Below are 20,243 nucleotides of genomic sequence, written 5' to 3'. Positions count from 1 at the left end.
TCTCGCCGTGACGACTGTCACCCCTGGAGCGTCTTGCACGAGGCATCACCTGCAACAAACAGAGCCACACGTTCATGTTGCACGAGGTATCCATTGCAACAAACACAGGAGCCACACGTTCATGTTATGCATGCCACCATCCCCTGCATCTGGAGTGCCTTGAAATGAGCAAAGGACTCTTGTTCCAAGAAATTAGAGGTGCTCTCCCCTTCCTTTATAATCAAAATTGACTGCCTCCCATTCCCCAGGTGCTGTTTAACCCTACGAGTCGCATTCTTCCCATAATTTTAATCATAATAACCTAACAGTAACACATAATATTAATTAATATTCAAGCAAGATGATTTTCAGCATTTGTATTTATATAATTATTTATGTATAAACATACATATTGATTTTAAAAACACAGTTACTAAATCTTTGACGAAGTATGATCGTGCAGTATTACAAGCTTTCTTCTGTGTGATTTAAGTTAACAGTTTGTAATTGTGCAATTCTCTTTAGAAATTACTTTTGGGCGTGTATTAAAATGATTTGTGAAAGATGTGGACCTAATAAGACAACATCACGTTGTTTTGTAGGTAGAGAATTGTAATAATTAGCAACAGTGAATCTCACCTTCAAGCCTACACCAGAGTCAGCCCCGGAGTCATATCCTGGGTGTATAGCGGCTGAGGTTACAGGTAGGAAGGGAGGCAGGGGTGAGTCCCAATGGAAACCCTGGTACCGTTGACCCTGTTGTTGCTGTTGTTGTTGCTGCTGTTGTTGTTGCTGTTGTTGTTGTTGCTGTTGCTGCTGCTGTTGTAGAGGCTGCTGGCCCTGTTGAGGCTGCTCTCTGCTCTCACGTCTTCCGCTCCGGTTGCTCCGGCTCTCCGAGCTTTTACGTGAAGGAGATTTGTTTTTAAGGCTGCCATTTGACCGATCCGAATCTAGTTTCTGAAAAACTTTACCATTCTTACTATCTGCTTGCTTGTTGGCGGCGTCCAGACCGTAATGAGCATCCTGGGAGTGTCCTAACTTGCCGTCCTTGTTGTTTTTGACGTCCTTGGAGCCACTCGTTTTAGAGTCCTTCGATCGCTCTTTATCCCGCTGGGATTTTTTTTCGCTCTTTTCTGAGCCCTTGCCGGAGGATGTTGGAGATTTGTTGCTGGATTTTGAATTGGATTTGCTGCTTTTCTTGGAGTTATCTTTAGTGGAGCTTTTGTGTTTTGGACTGCCAAAAAAACGGCTCCAACTAAGCTTGCTGTGAGTAGAGCTTTCATCACAGTCAGCTTCCTCCTTGTAAACACAGGACTTGCTGGATTTGGACAAGAGGCCTAACTTTTTCTTGCGCTTCTCTTTTTTCACTTTGACTTGCTTCACGTTGCTCTCGTCGTCGGAGAGTGAGGCTCCATTGCCAGGTAAGCGCTCCTGCAGCGTCGCCGGCAGTGCCACTGCGTTGTCTGGGGGCGCTACAACAGCCTGCGGCTCTACGTGGGTCAACTCCCCGTTTAAATTAGGATTGGAGGCTCCGTCTGGTTGTCTGAGAGCACTGAGGGTAGATAAACTGACGTAATTGCTCGGTAAATACGGCATGATGTCACTTTGGATGTCATAAAGAGGATCGTTGATATCCTTGGAGACCTCTGAGGCCGTTTCCTCTCCGTCCGTCTTTTCTTCTTGCGTCTCACTCTGAACATCGATCTCCTCTGGCAACAAAGACTTCCAGCTGAATTCATACTCTCCTCCCATTTTCATACTGGTGAGGGTCCCCTCCTGACTAAAAAATGGTTGAGGTAAAACCTTTGGCTCTGGTTCTTCGCCTCCTTCAGAGACACTGGAATCATCCTCACTCAGCTCAGTCAGTTCCTTAGCTGAGGGAGAGTGTACCGAAGTCCTACCCCTCGGCGCCTGCTTCGCCAGGTTCCTGTAGAACTCGTGGAGCTGCTGAAGCTCTTCCAGTCTCTTGGCGAAGTAGTGTGTTTTGGCGGTGAAGTTTGGGTCCTTGATCATCTGTTCGTAGCGGGAGCTACTCTTGAACTCTCCCGTGGGGTCTCCACCCTGGGGGACCAGAGAAAGTATTATGTTCCATTAAGAGCAAGAAGTGGTGGAGGCTCGACCATCCGTTCACTAATTGTGGTCGGGCCTTTTACCAGTCAGGTGAGGGGGAAGGGGAAAAAAAATCCTAGACAAAAAAAATGCTCCTACATTTTAGAAAATCTGGAGGCCTTGGAAAACGACATAAAATATAAATCTATCCAATTATTTTGTTTTTGTTTTTGAGTTTTAGCAAATCGGCTTATTATTGAATATTAACATTTATGCAATGTCAGTCACAAAACATTAGTATCAATCGGAAATTTATTTTGTAAATTTATTGATTTATTTTAATCCAGTTGTTTTTGCTTTCGAAGATGATAATAAATGTAGTAATAATAATAACAGATATAAAAGAGGAATTAATTTTAACATGAAAAAATAGCAGAAAGTTAATCATTAGAGAGAAAACTGGTATAAACCTCGTATATAAAAGCAACAAGTTATGATTAAAACAATATGAGCAAACACCTGAGAATTAGTTGGAAACGTTTCAATCTTAGGAAATTGTTTGGTCTCAGAACCGAAAAATTTCCACAATAAAATATCTCAAGTGTTTGTTCAAGTATCTTTAAGCACAGAGTGAAGACTGTGTACATACCGTGGGGTGGAGGAAGACAGGGTCACCATTGGCCACCAGTTTCTCTGGTAACTTGGCAGGTTGAAAGGTCTCGTCCAGCACCACGGACGACCTCCTGGATGCCGCCTACTCAGCCATATCGCAAAGACAACATATTGCTGGATGTTAGTATAGGTGACAGAACTACGTGCAAGGAATACAGGTCCGTGTGATCGAATTTTGTTGTAGATCGCGTGAAAATAACACAGAAAAACGACAGAACCACACGAATGCAACACACGCGACAGGATCACACGAATGGAACACACGCGACAGAACCACATACAACGAACTCAAATCTTTATGGCAATCTTTTTGGAGATTAAAATTATATAGACCACTGGACTAATTTCGGGTTTTTATATGCAGACCTACACACACACACACACACACACACACACACACACACACACACACACACACACACACACACACACACACACACACACACACACACAGGAGCCGAGTCTCGACCCCTGGAACACAATTAGGCAAGTACACACACACACGGTTTCATGGAAGGCAAATCCTGTGTCACAAACCTTCTGGAGTTTTATGATAAAGTAACAGAAGTAAGACACGAGAGAGAGGGGTGGATTGATTGCATCTTCTTGGACAGCAAGAAGGCCTTCGACACAGTTCCTCACAAGAGATTAGTGCAGAAACTAGAGGATCAGGCGCGTATGACGGGAAGGGAACTTCAATGGATCAGAGAATACCTGACAGGGGGGCAACAACGAGTCATAGTACGTGATGAGGTATCACAGTGGGCACCTGTAACGAGCGGGGTCCCACAGGGGTCAGTCCTAGGACCAGTGCTATTTTTGGTATATGTGAATGACATGATGGAAGGGATAGACTCAGAGGTGTCCCTGTTCGCAGATGATGTGAAGTTAATGAGGAGAATTAAATCAGATGAGGAACAAGCAGAACTTCAGAGAGACCTGGACAGGCTGGAAACGTGGTCCAGCAACTGGCTTCTCGAATTCAATCTTGCCAAATGCAAAGTCATGAAGATCAGAGAAGGGCAAAGAAGACCGCAGACAGAGTATAGGCTAGGTGGCCAACAACTGCAAACCTTGCTAAAGGAGAAAGATCTTGGCGTGAGTATAACACCGCGCACGTCTCCGGAAGCACACAACCAGATAACTGCTGCAGCATATGGGCGCCTGGCAAACTTGAGATTAGCATTCCGATACCTAAGTAAGGAATCTTTCAAGACACTGTACACCGTGTACATCAGGCCCATACTGGAGTATGCAACACCAGTTTGGAACCCGCACCGGGTCAAGTACGTTACGAAATTAGAGAAAGAGCAAAGGTTTGCGACAAGGTTAGTTCCAGAGCTAAGGGGAATGTCCTACGAAGAAAGGTTAAGGGAAATCTGCCTGACGACACTGCAGGACTGGAGGGATAGGGAAGACATGATAACGATATACAAAATACTGCGTGGAATAGACAAGGTGGACAGAGACAAGATGTTCCAGAGAGGGGACACAGAAACAAGGGGTCACTCTTGGAAGTTGAAGACTCAGATGAGTCACAGGGATGTTAGGAAGCATTTTTTCAGTCATAGAGTGGTCAGAAAGTAGAACAGTCTGGCGAGCGATGTAGTGGAGGAAGGAACCATACATAGCTTTAAGACGAGATATGATAAAGCTTATGGAGCAGGGAGAGAGAGGACCTAGTAGCGTTCAGTGAAGAGGCGGGGCCAGGAGCTCAGTATCGACCCCTGCAACTACAAATAGGTGAGTACAATTAGGTGAGTACACACACACACACACACACACACACACACACACACACACACACACACGCACACACACTGGTTTTTTGAAACCAGAAACCCTCTTCCGATCATCCTAAAGTTCTCGAAGAGAAACCAAAATAGGGAATGATCTCTACATCATACCTAATTACTTGTCATATCCCCAATTATCTCCCATTCCCCTAATTACATCTTATTCCCCAAATTTCCTACTACTACTATGTTCATTATCTCCCGTTCCTCCTCCCCATCCGTATAACCCGTCATACAGGTGAATATTAAGAAATTTACAGGTGAAAGTGTAAACATTTCCAGGTGAATATAGAAACATTTCCAGGTGAATATTCCAACATTTCCAGGTGAATATTCCAACATTTCCAGGTGAATATTCCAACATTTCCAGGTGACTATAAAAAAAAAATACTCGGTAAATTACACACTGTATTTAGGGTTTCCAGGTGGTCCATCTGGTCCATAGGTTCGGCGGTTTCGGCAGGTTCCTCCTGCAGGGTAGGCAGCAGGTGGCGATGATGGAGAAAGGGAATAAAGTGGATGCCAGCCTCCGCCAGCGTACGTTCGATATCTTCCTCAGTTACCTGTCAGAGAGTAGAGTTCAGATGATAATGGTTGGCATTACCTGGTGTAGTCGTGCGTATGAGTGCAGAGTGGTGGGGAGAGTAGTGTGGTGGGGAGAGTAGTGTGGTGGGGAGAGTTGTGTGGTGGGGAGAGTAGTGTGGTGAGGAGAGTAATGTGGTGAGGAGAGTAATGTGGTGGGGAGAGTAGTGTGGTGGGGAGAGTAGTGTGGTGGGGAGAGTAGTGTGGTGGGGAGAGTAGTGTGGTGAGGAGAGTAGTGTGGTGAGGAGAGTAGTGTGGTGGGGAGAGTAGTGTGGTGGGGAGAGTAGTGTGGTGAGGAGAGTAATGTGGTGAGGAGAGTAGTGTGGTGGAGAGAGTAGTGTGGTGGGGAGAGTAGTGTGGTGGGGAGACTGGTGTGGTGGGGACAGTAGTGTGGTGAGGAGAGTAGTGTGGTGAGGAGAGTAATGTGGTGGGGATAATAGTGTGGTGGGGAGAGTAGTGTGGTGGGGAGAGTAGTGTGGTGAGAGTAATGTGGTGGGGAGAGTAGTGTGGTGGGGAGAGTAGCGTGGTGGGGAGAGTAGTGTGGTGGGGAGAGTAGTGTGGTGAGGAGAGTAATTTGGTGGGGAGAATAGTGTGGTGGGGAGAGTAGTGTGGTGAGGAGAGTAGTGTGGTGGGGAGAGTAGTGTGATGAGGGTAATGTGGTGGGGAGAGTTGTGTGGTGGGGAGAGTATTATGGTGGGGAGAGTATTGTGGTGGGGAGAATATTGTGGTGGGGAGAGTATTGTGGTGGGGAGAGTATTGTGGTGGGGAGAGTATTGTGGTGGGGAGAGTATTGTGGTGGGGAGAATAGTGTGGTGGGGAAGGTAGTGTGGTGGGTAATAGTGGGAGAGTAGTGAGGAGAGTAGTGTAGTGGGAAGAGTAGTGTAGTGGGGAGAGTAGTGTGGTGGGGAGAGTAGTGTAGTGGGGAGAGTAGTGTAGTGGGGAGAGTAGTGTAGTGGGGAGAGTAGTGTAGTGGGGAGACTATTGTGGTGGGGAGAGTAGTGTAGTGGGGAGAGTAGTGTGGTGGGGAGAGTAGTGTAGTGTGGAGAGTAGCGTGGTGGGGAGAGTAGTGTAGTGGGGAGAGTAGTGTGGTGGGGAGAGTAGTGTAGTGGGGAGAGTAGTGTGGTGGGGAGAGTAGTGTGGTGGGGAGAGTAGTGTGGTGGGGAGAGTAGTGTGGTGGGGAGAGTAATGTAGTGTGGAGAGTAGTGTAGTGGGGAGAGTAGTGTAGTGGGGAGAGTAGTGTAGTGGGGAGAGTAGTGTAGTGAGGAGAGTAGTGTGGTGGGGACAGTAGTGTAGTGGGGACAGTAGTGTGGTGGGGAGAGTAGTGTAGTGGGGAGAGTAGTGTAGTGGGGAGAGTAGTGTGGTGGGGAGAGTAGTGTAGTGGGGAGAGTAGTGTAGTGGGGAGAGTAGTGTAGTGGGACCTACAACACTAGCAATATATTCCAGTAAAGTGAGAGAGAGGGAAATGCAGGATACTACGACCTTACACTGGAGACGTTTCGCTCAAGCAGCGGTCATTATCAAATCATGAAGCAGCTTTCATCAAGGTCCCAGGACTAAACCACCTAATACGTCCAAGTATTTGCTCACGTGTCTGTTTAAAGCACTGAAAGGGCGAAGCATCGCCAGGATCGCAGTATGCTGTAAATACATCTAGTTTTCCATCACATTGGAACGCGTCTCTCCCGGATCCAACATTTATATTCAGGATAAAAATCAAACGACGAGGGGAAAAATATAAGTTACTGTCACGTATTGAAAAATAAAAGAATGGACTGGGGGTCAAATCTCCCCACTACGGTGAATGGAAGTTCAAATGCAGAAATGACGTTGGTGGATCAGCCTCTGCCCGGGTGAAATGTGTGTTTTATATATATATATATATATATATATATATATATATATATATATATATATATATATATATATATATATATATATATGTATGTATGTATATATGTCGTGCCGAATATGTAAAACTGGTCAATTAGTAAGATCTCATTTAAAATTAATTCCTTTCAAAAAAATTTTCTTATACGTTTAAAGATATATTTTTTTCATTAATGTTAACGTAAAAAATTTTAATTTTGCTCCAAAAGAATCTTAGAAAACTTACCTAACCTTATTATAACAAGAACAATTTATTTTAGCCTAACCCAATTAAATATGTTTTAGATTTGTTTACAGTAATTTAATACTAAACAAACACAATGAAATATATTTTTTTCGTTAGGTTCATTATGATTTTGGCGAAATTATTGCATACACAAATTTTCACTTGTCCTATATGGCAAGATGAGCGTTGCTATTTAAGCCAAGATCGCAAGTTCTGGCTATTCGGCACGACATATATATATATATATATATATGTCGTGCCGAATAGCCAGAACTTGCGATCTTGGCTTAAATAGCAACGCTCATCTTGCCATATAGGACAAGTGAAAATTTGTGTATGCAATAATTTCGCCAAAATCATAATGAACCTAACGAAAAAAATATATTTCATTGTGTTTGTTTAGTATTAAATTACTGTAAACAAATCTAAAACATATTTAATTGGGTTAGGCTAAAATAAATTGTTCTTGTTATAATAAGGTTAGGTAAGTTTTCTAAGATTCTTTTGGAGCAAAATTAAAATTTTTTACGTTAACATTAATGAAAAAAATATATCTTTAAACGTATAAGAAAATTTTTTTGAAAGGAATTAATTTTAAATGAGATCTTACTAATTGACCAGTTTTACATATTCGGCACGACATATATACATACATACATATATATACATACATATATATACATATATACATACATATATATACATATATATATACATATATATATATATGCTACTACTGATATATAGACGAGAGGCAACTTAACAATCCTCATGCATTCCATTACCTTTACACCCAACAAGTCAACCAACCGCGCAATCCGAGAACCTTAAGATAAATTAACACCAATAGTTAAGACGAGTCGGGAATGTCTTGAGGAAGAGATACATAGCTTGATTACTGCTTCAGGAGACTCCAGCGTCTCTCTTTTCACCTTCCACCCGACAAAGCGGCTGAAATTAGCTAGGGTTTGTCTCAGGCTCAACAACTTTCTGAAACTTTTGCTTCCAGTTGCCGGACTTGGCAGTAGTGTACAAGGACGGACATACAGAGGCAGCCTCTCTAAATACGTCGTGCGATTTTTACTTATTACGTGGGAAAGTCATCCAGCAGAGGACTTGGAAGTCCTCACCCAGGTTGTCTGCTGAGGACTATCTGCTTCTACCTGCTGCAAGGATTATTGTGTATTTTCTAAGTGTGTGAGTGTACTCGCCTATTTGTAATCACCTATATGTGGTTGCAGGGATCGATTCACATCTCCTGTCCCCGCCTCTTCGATTGCTACTTGATTCATTCCTTTGCTCCAAGAGATTCATCGTACCTCCTTTTAAAGACATGAATGGATTCTGCCTCCACGTGTGTGTGTGTGTGTGTGTGTGTGTGTGTGTGTGTGTGTGTGCGCGCGCGTGCGTATGTGTGCATGTGCGCGTGTGCGTTTGACCTAAATAGCTATTAAAGGCAAGAACAGATTAAAGTTAGTTAAAGTTAGGTTATGTTTTGGAACATAAGACGGCCTTGCTGGCAGGGTTATTAGCACTAATCATTGGCCTTATTATTCTTTCTACGTAAGGTCCTTCAACTGCAACACTAGAAGCAAATAGGAGCAACGCTGGAAGCCGGAGGAGCGACACTGGAACCCAAAGAGCAATACTGGAACCCGAAGAGCAACGCTGGTGGCTTCGCCTACCGTAACAAGCTTCTCTCTAGCATTAATATTATATTTCAGTTCATTATTTGAGGAATATAAGCAAATTTTCCATTACATACTTCATTCCCAACATACAATTACCTGAAATTGTATGAGAACTAATTGTTTACCTAATAGAGGGCGTGACATTACCGTGTTAAGAGTCTACCTGGGAGAGCGTCTGTCACGCTAATAGCAGAAAGAGGATCGAGCCTGTACCACATGGTGTCCAGAGACAACCAACAGAATTATTGAGGGGTAAATGTCCTTACTTTAATATTAAGGAGGATCACTGGCTTCACTTTAACATTAAAGGGTCACTGTTTGCTTTAAATATTAATGTTTTAAGGACTGACCTCAAAAACAACGTCTTACAAGACATCCCCTTAATATTATATTTATGGAGAGAGAAACCTGTATGGGTTATGCAACAGGCGAGGGGAATACGAGGTAATATTTTTTTTTATTTAGGGACCGGGAGGATAGGCCCGGTTCCTGGGATCAAGAGCTTCCCTTTCACCATCTCCCTTCACCGGCATGAAGTCACCTCCTGAAAAGGAGGTGACTTCATACGGTATCAACTCTTCTTACGGTATCAATCCCTCTTTTAAAGAAGAGAGCATTGTAGTAGCCACACACAGAAAGAAGTCCAAAGACGTGGCCTAGGAGAACTCACCTGGCACCAGGAATCAACCATTTCAACAGCTTCCTCAGGTTCCACCACTTCGATGTACTCTCGATCTTCTTCGGCGAGCCAGCGATCCAGCGCCGCCTCCAGCTCCTCCTCTCCCTCGTCCAGGTCCCTGACCTGCGCCAGGTAGAGAAAACCAGAGACTACATAAATGCTAAGAAATGAGAAAAGGGATAGCTGAAATGACTGGTACTATCCATAGCTTTCATTTTGTAAGAGGAACCCACGAGAGTTATTTCACGTAAATAGCTTCATTTAGTTAACAATGTTGCAGTATATATGTAGGACACAGGATTTCGATGAAGATGTGTTTCAAAAACCTTTGATTTGAACAACTTGCACGAAACCCCCAAACTGAAAATAGAAACAACTAGACTGCGTTTCAGGCCGCCCAGAACCCTTATCAAGTCTCGAACGACTTGATAACTTCTCAGGATGGACCGAAACACCAGTTGTTTATTTCCAAATTGAAGACTAATTGTGTACGAGACTTTGTAGTTTGCCCTGTAGCATCTTTGTTTTAGCACCAAACAGGAGCATCTCTCTCTCTCTCTCTCTCTCTCTTTCTCTCTCTCTCTCTCTCTTTCTCTCTCTCTCTCTCTCTCTCTCTCTCTCTCTCTCTCTCTCTCTGCTCCATGACCTACCTCGTGCAAGAAGAACTTAGTGGGCCTCCCAAAGAGAACTTCCTCTTCGGCAAAGCTCTCAGCGCCACCATCTTCAGACGATCCTTGCGACACTTCCTCCATAGGGTCTCCCTCGGCCGTTGTCGTGTCCTCCGAGGATGACCTTAGGTCAGTGGTCTCTTCCACTTCTGTATCGTATGGTACAATTTCCTGTATTCCACGTACCTGATAAAGCCACATTGGATGCTTCTTCAAGTACATGGAATACATGGAAGAGTGGAATATAAACCTTGCGGAGTAGGCGAGGTGGTGTTGGGTCAGGTAAGACGATGTTACAAGCCAGGTCAAAGGATCAGGTTATGACTCTTTTTGTTAAATATGTTAATCTAAGAGCTATGCAGTGGGTTTAAATATGTTAAAAATAATGGATAACATAACTCGATACATAATTTCATGGAAGAAATCACAAAACGCGTGTTTGCAAATATGAAAAAAAAAAATACCACAGTGAAAACAGGAAATAAAACCTGAGCGCTCTCATATAACTGAAGATGTTTGTGTAAGCACATGAAAGCGCTCAGATTTTATTTCCTGTTCTCACTGTGGTACTTTTTTCATAAAGCCCGTATGGGTCATTCAGCGCAAGGTGTATCGGGGACTGTGTTCTACGTGATAATCATATTTAAATTGAGTGTTGAAAAGGGCCTGCCCAGTATGGGCCAACCGGCCTACTGCAGTGTGCTTCCTTTCTCGTGTTCACCAGCGTTAAAAGGTATTGAAACATCTGTCCTCTGTCCCATAAGTGTGAGACAGAAGCCATGGACAACACAGACGGGGAAGTCTTCCCTCGTAGTTTCATCAGGATCTTCAAGAGAAAGTCTGGGTTTCCTTTGCCATTCATTATGATACAGTCTTCTGTCTCCTACGTTTTTCTTTTCCAACCTGAATCTCTATTCAGCTCCTCAGTAGACATGACTAATATAGACGCGAGGGATGATATGCATATGATGAGTGGTACATTGACGTCAGTCTTACGAGCGAGTGATACGCCGTCAGTATAATAAATGATAGTGATGTCAGTCTTACGAGCGAGTGATACGCTGTCAGTATAATAAATGATAGTGATGTCAGTCTTACGAGCGAGTGATACGCTGTCAGTATAATAAATGATAGTAATGTCAGTCTTACGAGCGAGTGATACGCCGTCAGTATAATAAATGATAGTGATGTCAGTCTTACGAGCGAGTGATACGCTGTCAGTATAATAAATGATAGTGATGTCAGTCTTACGAGCGAGTGATACGCTGTCAGTATAATAAATGATAGTGATGTCAGTCTTACGAGCGAGTGATACGCTGTCAGTATAATAAATGATAGTAATGTCAGTCTTACGAGCGAGTGAAACACTTATATCAGTATTCTGAGTGAATACATTGATGTCAAGTCTTATAATACGGTAATGTTTGTATTATGAGTGATAGTGATGTAATATGGGATCCTGAACCACGCAGTGTGTAGTGACAGTTCACTGTATGTATTAACATATGCTAGTATAAATAATATGAGTATTTCTCTCTCACAATTCAACTTACTCTTATGTGGTTAATTTTACCTCTTGTAAAAAAATATATAACCTCGGCAAAGAAATCATTGATGAACGCTGTTTTTACCAACTGTGCTAATAATCTTGCGTTAGAAGTACCTTAAACAAAAACGAAGAAGGACGTTTAACCCACTGACGTCTTTATCAAGCCCTTTAGTGAGTAAAACGTCGCATTAATAAAAGGTTTCTTTACTGTGTCTCCCTCTACCACGAGCTTTGTACAGAGATAATTGTTTAAGACGTCTGTTCGTCCTACCATTATAAATAAGTGAAGCGACAGGAAATAAAGGGAATAGTGCAGGTAGTAATGAAGGAAAGGCATCATTCGGCCTCTTTGTTGTCAGGACAAAAACTTGCTTTGTATCTGTGTCCTTCCACCATAGTGGCATTAGAGACCCTACGTAGCGTGCTGTTTACGATCCTCATAATTGAACATTACCTACATGAAGTTCACATTTCCTTTGAAGTTTTATCACAAACAGTTTATCAAAGTAGTTAGTAACTGGCTATTTATCTAATAGGTTTGATTAAAAACAATTTGTCTCGAGCTTTCAATTAGCTGTGCTAATTCCTAATTCTAAGGATTTGGTGGTACCCATGTTCGCGTACCGCTATCCGGTCCCGGTTGATCTGAATGGCCCGCTGTCGACAACAGAGAACGTAAAAGAATGCATACACCGAGTGGTGTGCATCTCTCATTGTGTATATGCAGAGAGTATACTTTAATCCCTATTTTCGGAATGAGATTACACTTGACTGGGGAGCGAACAATGACAGGCAGCCTTAATGACCTTCGTGCAGGCGATAGGTTTTAAAACCAGAGGTTCCCAACCTTTTCTCTGTCCCGCGCCCCTAGGAACCAAGTATAGTACTGTGGCTGAACAAATTGAACTCAAAATCAAGCTTTAAATTCAGTGCTTAAAATTCAAATATAAATTGAGCAACAAGAATAGTTTTTTTGTAAAATACATGGAATTGTACTTTTCATTGATTCTTTGTCGGACCCTTGAAATGTCATCTCGCACCCCTTGTGGGTGCAAAATGGCAGGGGTTCCCAACCCAGGGTTGGGAACCCCTGCTTCAAGACCAATGAACCATCCACAACATCAGTCAGTCTGGGGCCTAGTTCCGAAGTCTTTGGTGCGTCCATATGCTCTTGCGCTGCCGCCCACAGGATGGATATGAGGTGCCACTTCGGTGGCTAAATCTAAAAGATAATCTGAACCATCCAGCCCATAGTGAGGAATAGGTACACAACTAGTCTTATTGGATAGCATTTCGATCTGCGTAGATTTCTGTGACTTGGTAAAGATCTACACAGAGCGAAAAGTTGTCACAATAAAGTTTGTTTTCCATAGTTTCTCTTCTTTGCCAGCCCGGCCTGACATGACATACACTTCAAAATTGACGAATGTATTTTAAACAGGATTTCTAGTTTTGTTTCGACAAACTTTGGAGATATAGACACGTATCTAACACTTGGTACAATTTAATATGACACGTTTCGCCTTCTCTCTCTATGTTGCACATCCCTCAAGTACAAACTTCGACTCGTGTGTAGACTGCCTTCTATGTATACTTCTTTCCTGCATGTATACCTCTTTTCTCAATCTATAGATCTCGATTCGTAAATCTTTTCTCGTGAACTAACAAGAAATACACTAGAAATACTAAATTCTTTTTTCTCTGTTATTAACACTAATGAAATACATAACGGCAAAACAGTAAAAAAAAAGAACAATATAAAATAAAAGCTGTGACAAACAGAGCTTTAAAGGCCGGGTTGTAGCAATATAGTGGGTGCCATTGTTGCCGGTCTCCCTAGGCACTCACCGCGACGCACACGTACACACACTGGCATACATAAAGCCAAAGTTTAGGGCAGTAACTGGTTTTATGTGTGTGTGTGTGTGTGTGTGTGTGTGTGTGTGTGTGTGTGTGTGTGTGTGTGTGTGTGTGCGTGTGTGTGTGTTTTACTAAATACCTATTAAAACTATAGGATTAGAGTCATTCTCGTCTTCAGCATCTACTAATATATATATATATATATATATATATATATATATATATATATATATATATATATATATATATATATATATATATATATATAATGTCGTGCCGAATATGTAAAACTGGTCAATTAGCAAGAACTCATTTAAAATTAAGTCCTTTCGAAAATTTTCTTTTATACGTTTGAAGATATATTTTTTAAATTAATGTTAATGTAAAAATTTATAATTTTGCACCAAAAGAATCTTAGAAAACTTACCTAACCTTATTATAACAAGAGCAATTTATTTTAGCCTAACCCAACTAAATATATTTTAGATTTGTTTACAATAATTTAATACTAAACAAACAGAGTGAAATATATTTTTTTCGTTAGGTTCAGAATGACTTTGGCGAAATTATTGCATACACAAATTTTCACTTGTCCTATATGGCAAGATGAACGTTGCTATTTAAGCCAAGACCGCAAGTTTTGCCTATTCGGCACGACATATATATATATATATATATATATATATATATATATATATATATATATATATATATATATATATATATATATATATATATGTATATATAACACAGCCCTTTTGTTTCTCCCTGTAATACTGCATTTATGCTACCCTGTGTAGCGCTTATACAGTATTTTCCTCTGAAATACAATTTATGCTGTATTGTCATAAATTACTATATTACACTGGCAAGCCATAAAATAGTTAGATAAATAAGAAAATGATAATACAGTTATTGACAACGTAGGCTGGGACAAAATTGGTTTGGTTAGCAAGGAGGAGAAAAACCTGTCACATGATAACCACACACAAGATAATACAAGGAAACGAAAGAATAAAAGCTTTTTGTTACCACATTTAACAGGGCGAGTTTGAAGTCACAACAACGGCTCTAAAACAATGGTGGATCTTTTTTTTTTATTTTTTTGTAAAATGAGTCACAGGCTGAGTTACGAGACAAGGTATAAACATTAAAATAAATAAATAAATATATATATATATATATATATATATATATATATATATATATATATATATATATATATATATATATATATATATATATATATATATCTGAATCCAGCTCCTTGGTAAAATACTTTTAATGATTTATTATTTAATACGTTCTTACCTGGAGTTTGCCTGGAGAGGGTTTCGGGGGTCAACGCCCCCGCGGCCCGTTCTAAGACCAAGCCTCATGGTGGATCAGGGTCTGATCAACCAGGCTGTTACTGCTGGCCGCACGCAAGCTGACGTACAAACCACAGCCCGGTTGGTCAGGTACTGACTTTTGGTTCCTGCCCAGTGCCTTCTTAAAGGCAGCCAGGAGTCTATTGGTCTTCGTGTGGTTTATTATATAATTATCTCAGATTTGCTGCACGACATTCTAAACACCGTCATCCATCTTGCACTCTGCTTGTTCTGTTTATCCAAGGATGGATTAACACTTTTTTTTTTTTTTGCATATTTAATAAATAATCTTCGCATCATCCACGAACAAACTCAGTCTTTTGTTCCTTTAGCGAGCAATTTTTATGAATTAGAAAGAACGTCCAAGCAAGCATCGATCCTTCAGGCACCCCAGTGGAGAACGTTCCCCGTGAGGATATATTTTTTTTCTTATCGATTTTTGCATTTTTCATTAACTCGAACAGAAAATCTGTCCGCCTTGTAATTTTTCTGGTTGTAGTCCACTTAGGTTTACAGGCATGAGTGAATGTGTGCATATGTTGAAAAATGTTACGCATGTATGTGTGAATGTGTCTAACATTATGTTTTCAATAATGAACCCAGAGGGCTATAAATAAGATACCGAACATAAATTTTTTTAATACGTGAGAAAATAAGCAAAAACTGAATCCTACTTACCATTAGACACGAGAGTTCTCATGTCGACTCTGGGAACTTCATTTTCTACGTAGATAACCTGAAGAACCTGCTCCTCTTCCTCCTCTTCCTCCTCTTCTTCCTCTTCCTCATCTTCCACCCCAGTGAGTTGGCCAGGAACAGATTCAGTGTCTTGACTTGCCAGGATCATGTGTGTTTCACCCTCCTCCTCAGCGCCCGCGACCGTCCCGTCTGGTAAGTTCGCATTCGTGTCTGGGAAAGTCATCGATCTGGCCGACACTTCCCCAATGAGACTCGATGCTCTGCTCGCTTCACTTCTCACTCCACTTTCAAGCACTTTATCGTTATGGCTCACTATCTGTTGTTCTGTTTTGCCTAATACACTCGCACTGTCCGTCTCCTGAGTTCTGGGTTCTTGTTTTGAGGGTTCAGGAACGTAGGTGGGAGGCTTCGGTTTAGCCTCCTCCAGTTCGACTACCGGTTGACTAGAATGAGGTTTATCACCGTAACTTCGTCTTTTACGAGGCGTAAGATCTTTTTCTCTGCTCACTGCATGACCATCTTTGCGTATTTCTTTACACTCGCTGCTTTTCCGTTTCTCTCTGTGTTTGTCTTTGTGTCTGGGCGAGGTTTCCTCGTCGTCAACGGTCTTAAACTGCGTTAGTTCCTTATACTGTTTATGTTTCGGGCTCTTCTGCGAGTGCTCCGAGGACTTGGGTTGCACCTGGGCGTTCTGCGTCTCAACCCATTTCTGTATCATGGACTTCTTGTGGTCATCCATGTACCCGTAGGTCGCTTCGGGTCCGTCAATCCAGGTCTCCAGTTCGTAACTCTTCATTTTGTGACCGTCGTACACTTTAGCTCTATGAAACCTGGGTCCATCTATCCATTGTTCTTCACTCCCACCACCGTGTTGGCTCTGAGACCCGCTGGGGTCTGCATGCGACGCCATACCAGCCGCAGCTTTATGTCTACTATGTCTGGAGACGTGGGGGGACTTGGGGGATTTTGGAGTAGCACCACTCGATAGTTTAGCACCAGAAGAAGAATATTTAGTAGGAGTTCTAGGTAAACTTCCGCCACTACCTACCACACCACTAGCGCTTACACCTTCACGACTCTTGTGGGAGTCTTTAGTCCTGTGGGGCGACGAATGCGAACCATCTTTGGTTACTGAGTGTTTACTGGGCTTCGACGGACTTTTGCCACTCCCTGAGACTTTAGAGGACTTCTTAGGAGTCCTCTGGGAGTCCATTTTGGTAGAAGCCCCGTCAACCGCCGAGCCCCTGAGAGCTTTATTCATTGAACAGCGATTGTCGCCAGAGTTTATTGATGGGAGGTAGACTGGCGGATGTTCCCCGTCAGTAGCATCGTCTGCTGCAGGACCCACGTAGATGACGGTGTCGCAAGACTGTGGGAGATACCAGAGAGAAGGGCTGGAGTACATGGGAGAACAAGGGCAAAACATATAGCAGAAACTTTCCCCTCTACATGGAAGCTACCTAAACAATATTATCTTATATAACAGTACATGGAAAAGGAGAGGAAAGCTAAACCCAGCAGCATTTGACATTCGCAGGCGGTCACTTACCCAAGTACTAGCCAAAAGAAATGTTTTCTATGTTAATCATACAGGAAGTGGTGTGCTTAGCCTGGTATGGGTTCAACAGACAGTGCTAGATAGAGGAATTACTGATCAAATTAACGGAGAAATATTTCATCTCTAAATCAAATAATTCTAATGTGGAAGAGAAAATTTCAAAATACTCGTAACTAGAGATAAAGTATGTGTCGATACTAACTTGATGTCTCTGTCTACATTAAATTATTTTAAATTTTGATACACTGATATGATTGCAATATACATTTTTTTTACACCATAAGCAATCTTCCACCAAGGCAGGAGTATCGAAAGAAGAAAACACATTTGCCATCATTCATTCAATAGCTGTCTTACCAGCTAATTTCGAAAATATATTTTCATTGTTTATCCCTCCAGTTCACGTGTAACTTACTGATGTATTTCACTGTCTATGAATTACAAATCACTTACAACACAACTGTTACATTTCGTCTTGAATTAGCTTTGAGCAGATATGTTCCTGAACATAAGGAAAACTAATCACTAGGCTTGTTCGTCATGTTATTTTCGGGGGTAGAGCAATAGCTCCTGGTCCCCCTCTACAATCATATGTACTTTTTGAATGACGGTATTTGAATTACGTCACATTGGCTTCATATACATGCTGACCAGATCAGAGCATGAGAAAACTGATCATCTGGAAGATGACTTTCTCATGCTTGGCAAGAATGACCTCGCTCTAACTGGCAGGAACACAATATTCTCTCACTAGCATCATAATCTTGTCTTACCTGGCAGGAACACAATATTCTCTCACTAGCATCATAATCTTGTCTTATCTGGCAGGAACACAATATTCTCTCACTAGCATCATAATCTTGTCTTACCTGGCAGGAACACAATATTCTCTCACTAGCATCATAATCTTGTCTTACCTGGCAGGAACACAATATTCTCTCACTGGCATTATAACCTTGTCTTACCTGGCAGGAACACAATATTCTCTCACTAGCATTATAACCTTGTCTTACCTGGCAGGAACACAATATTCTCTCACTAGCATTATAACCTTGTCTTACCTGGCAGGAACAAAATATTCTCCCACTCACTGGCATTATAACCTCGTCTTACTTGGCAGGAACACAATATTCTCTCGCTGGCATTATAACCTTGTCTTACCTGACAGGACTATGACCTTGAGTTTCTTGGGAAGGATGACCTCGTCTCACCTGCTCTGAGGAGGAGGGGTCGACGGAGGATGAGCCGCCAGTGTCAGTGAGAGTGCCACGAGATGACCTTCCTGATCTTGACTCCTCTGATGACCCTCCAGAACCTGACCCGCCCATATGGGGCTGCACCCAGGTCAAAAGTCACAAGGGAAAGTTGGATTGAGGTCAGAGAAGCGAAATAGTGTTATTCTTGTGTGTTTATTGTTGATGCAAGAAATGTTATAGAATCAAATAGTTTAAGTACATTTATGTGAATTGTTAGTGGAAAATTGTATAATGTAATCAGTTAATGAGTGCTAAAACAAACTATTCCTGCCAGCAAGTGACAAACCAGGAGTTAAGAGCATGAGACAAACCCTGTTATTATTATTAATAATTTTTTATAATTTTATCATTATTGTTATTATTATTATACCATATTAATGTACTACGCAGAAACAAGCGGGTATATACAGAGAAAGATCGCAATCAGCAGGATTCGAACCTACTACTGGGAGACTGGCAAGGTTCCCCAAGTAACACTCTAGACTACTCAGCCTCAAACCAGGCTGTTCAGCTCTTCAGGTACCTAGTACTGAAAAAGTTAACGTAGCGAAATGAGGATAGGTTGACTCAGGAAATCGTAATGAAAGATTACAAACAAACCAAGGTACTGGCGGGGATTGAACTCGCGGCAAGTGAGTCGAAAACTCTGGAGTTTTACGACTCACTAGCAGCGAGATCAGTCCCCACCCGTACCGTGGTTTGGTGGATAGGTTGTAGAATCATACCTCGGAGTGAGTACTGAGGAGGAACTCACCTTGATACGTCGCCTCCGGAGTCTGTGAACTCTGGAGGCGAGCTGGATGGTGGCCAGGGTCTCCTGGTAGTGCGCTGAGGAAGGCGATACGTGAACCAGCATAGCCGCCACGCACCTCACTGATCCAACACACTCACGCAGCAGCCGCGGCAACTTCCCGTCCCTGTTGTGGAAGCAAAACGCGACAAAAAGTCAAAATAATTATATATATATATATATATATATATATATATATATATATATATAAAATGTCGTGCCGAATAAGTAAAATTGGTCAGTTAGGAAGAACTCATTTAAAATTAAGTCCTTTCTTATAATTTCTCTTATGCGATTAAAGATATATTTTTTTTTCATTTATGTTAATGTAAAGATTAATAATTTTGTACCAAAAGAACCTTAAAAAACTTACCTAACCTTATTATAAGTAGCGCAATTTAATTTAGCCTAGTCCAACTAAATATATTTTAGAAAAGTTTACAATAACTTTAATAATAAACAAACACAATGAAATATTTTTTTTCGTTAATTTATAAATGATTTTTACGAAATTATTGCATACACAAATTTTCACCTGCCTTATTCGGCAAGAAGAGCGTTGTTATTTAAGCCAAAATCGCAAGTTTTACCTATTTGGCACATTTATATATATATATATATATATATATATATATATATATATATATATATATATATATATATATATATATATATATATATATATATATATATAAATGTCGTGCCGAATATGTAAAACTGGTCAATTAGCAACAACTCATTTAAAATTAAGTCCTTTCTGAAATTTTCTCTTATACGTTTAAAGATATATTTTTTTCATTAATGTTAATGTAAACATTTTTAATTTTGGACCAAAAGAATCTTAGAAAACTTACCTAACCTTATTATAACAAGAACAATTTATTTTAGCCTAACCCAACTAAATATATTTTAAATACGTTTACAGTAATTTA

General features: G+C 41.2%; 1 protein-coding gene across 2 annotated transcripts in view; it reads right to left on the bottom strand.

The window, feature by feature from the left end:
• Nucleotides 1-20,243, bottom strand: part of LOC128694902 (kinesin-like protein KIF26B) — a 164,844-nt gene that overhangs the window by 12,018 nt on the left and 132,583 nt on the right. For both annotated transcript variants that reach the window (XM_070094353.1, XM_053785267.2), the window contains exons 8-16: nucleotides 19,276-19,438; nucleotides 18,477-18,599; nucleotides 15,687-17,076; nucleotides 10,212-10,378; nucleotides 9,553-9,684; nucleotides 4,904-5,059; nucleotides 2,678-2,782; nucleotides 619-2,040; nucleotides 1-49 (exon numbers count right to left, since the gene is read on the bottom strand). The exon at nucleotides 1-49 is cut by the window's left edge and continues 108 nt beyond it. In XM_070094353.1, the coding sequence (XP_069950454.1) occupies nucleotides 1-49; nucleotides 619-2,040; nucleotides 2,678-2,782; nucleotides 4,904-5,059; nucleotides 9,553-9,684; nucleotides 10,212-10,378; nucleotides 15,687-17,076; nucleotides 18,477-18,599; nucleotides 19,276-19,438 (3,707 nt within the window). The remainder of the gene's footprint in view (nucleotides 50-618; nucleotides 2,041-2,677; nucleotides 2,783-4,903; nucleotides 5,060-9,552; nucleotides 9,685-10,211; nucleotides 10,379-15,686; nucleotides 17,077-18,476; nucleotides 18,600-19,275; nucleotides 19,439-20,243) is intronic.

This window comes from Cherax quadricarinatus, chromosome 45, assembly GCF_038502225.1.
Source record: "Cherax quadricarinatus isolate ZL_2023a chromosome 45, ASM3850222v1, whole genome shotgun sequence".
Lineage (NCBI taxonomy): Eukaryota > Metazoa > Arthropoda > Malacostraca > Decapoda > Parastacidae > Cherax > Cherax quadricarinatus.
The sequence above is the reverse complement of the archived record's forward strand: the minus strand, read 5'-3'. Positions and strand labels throughout refer to the sequence as shown.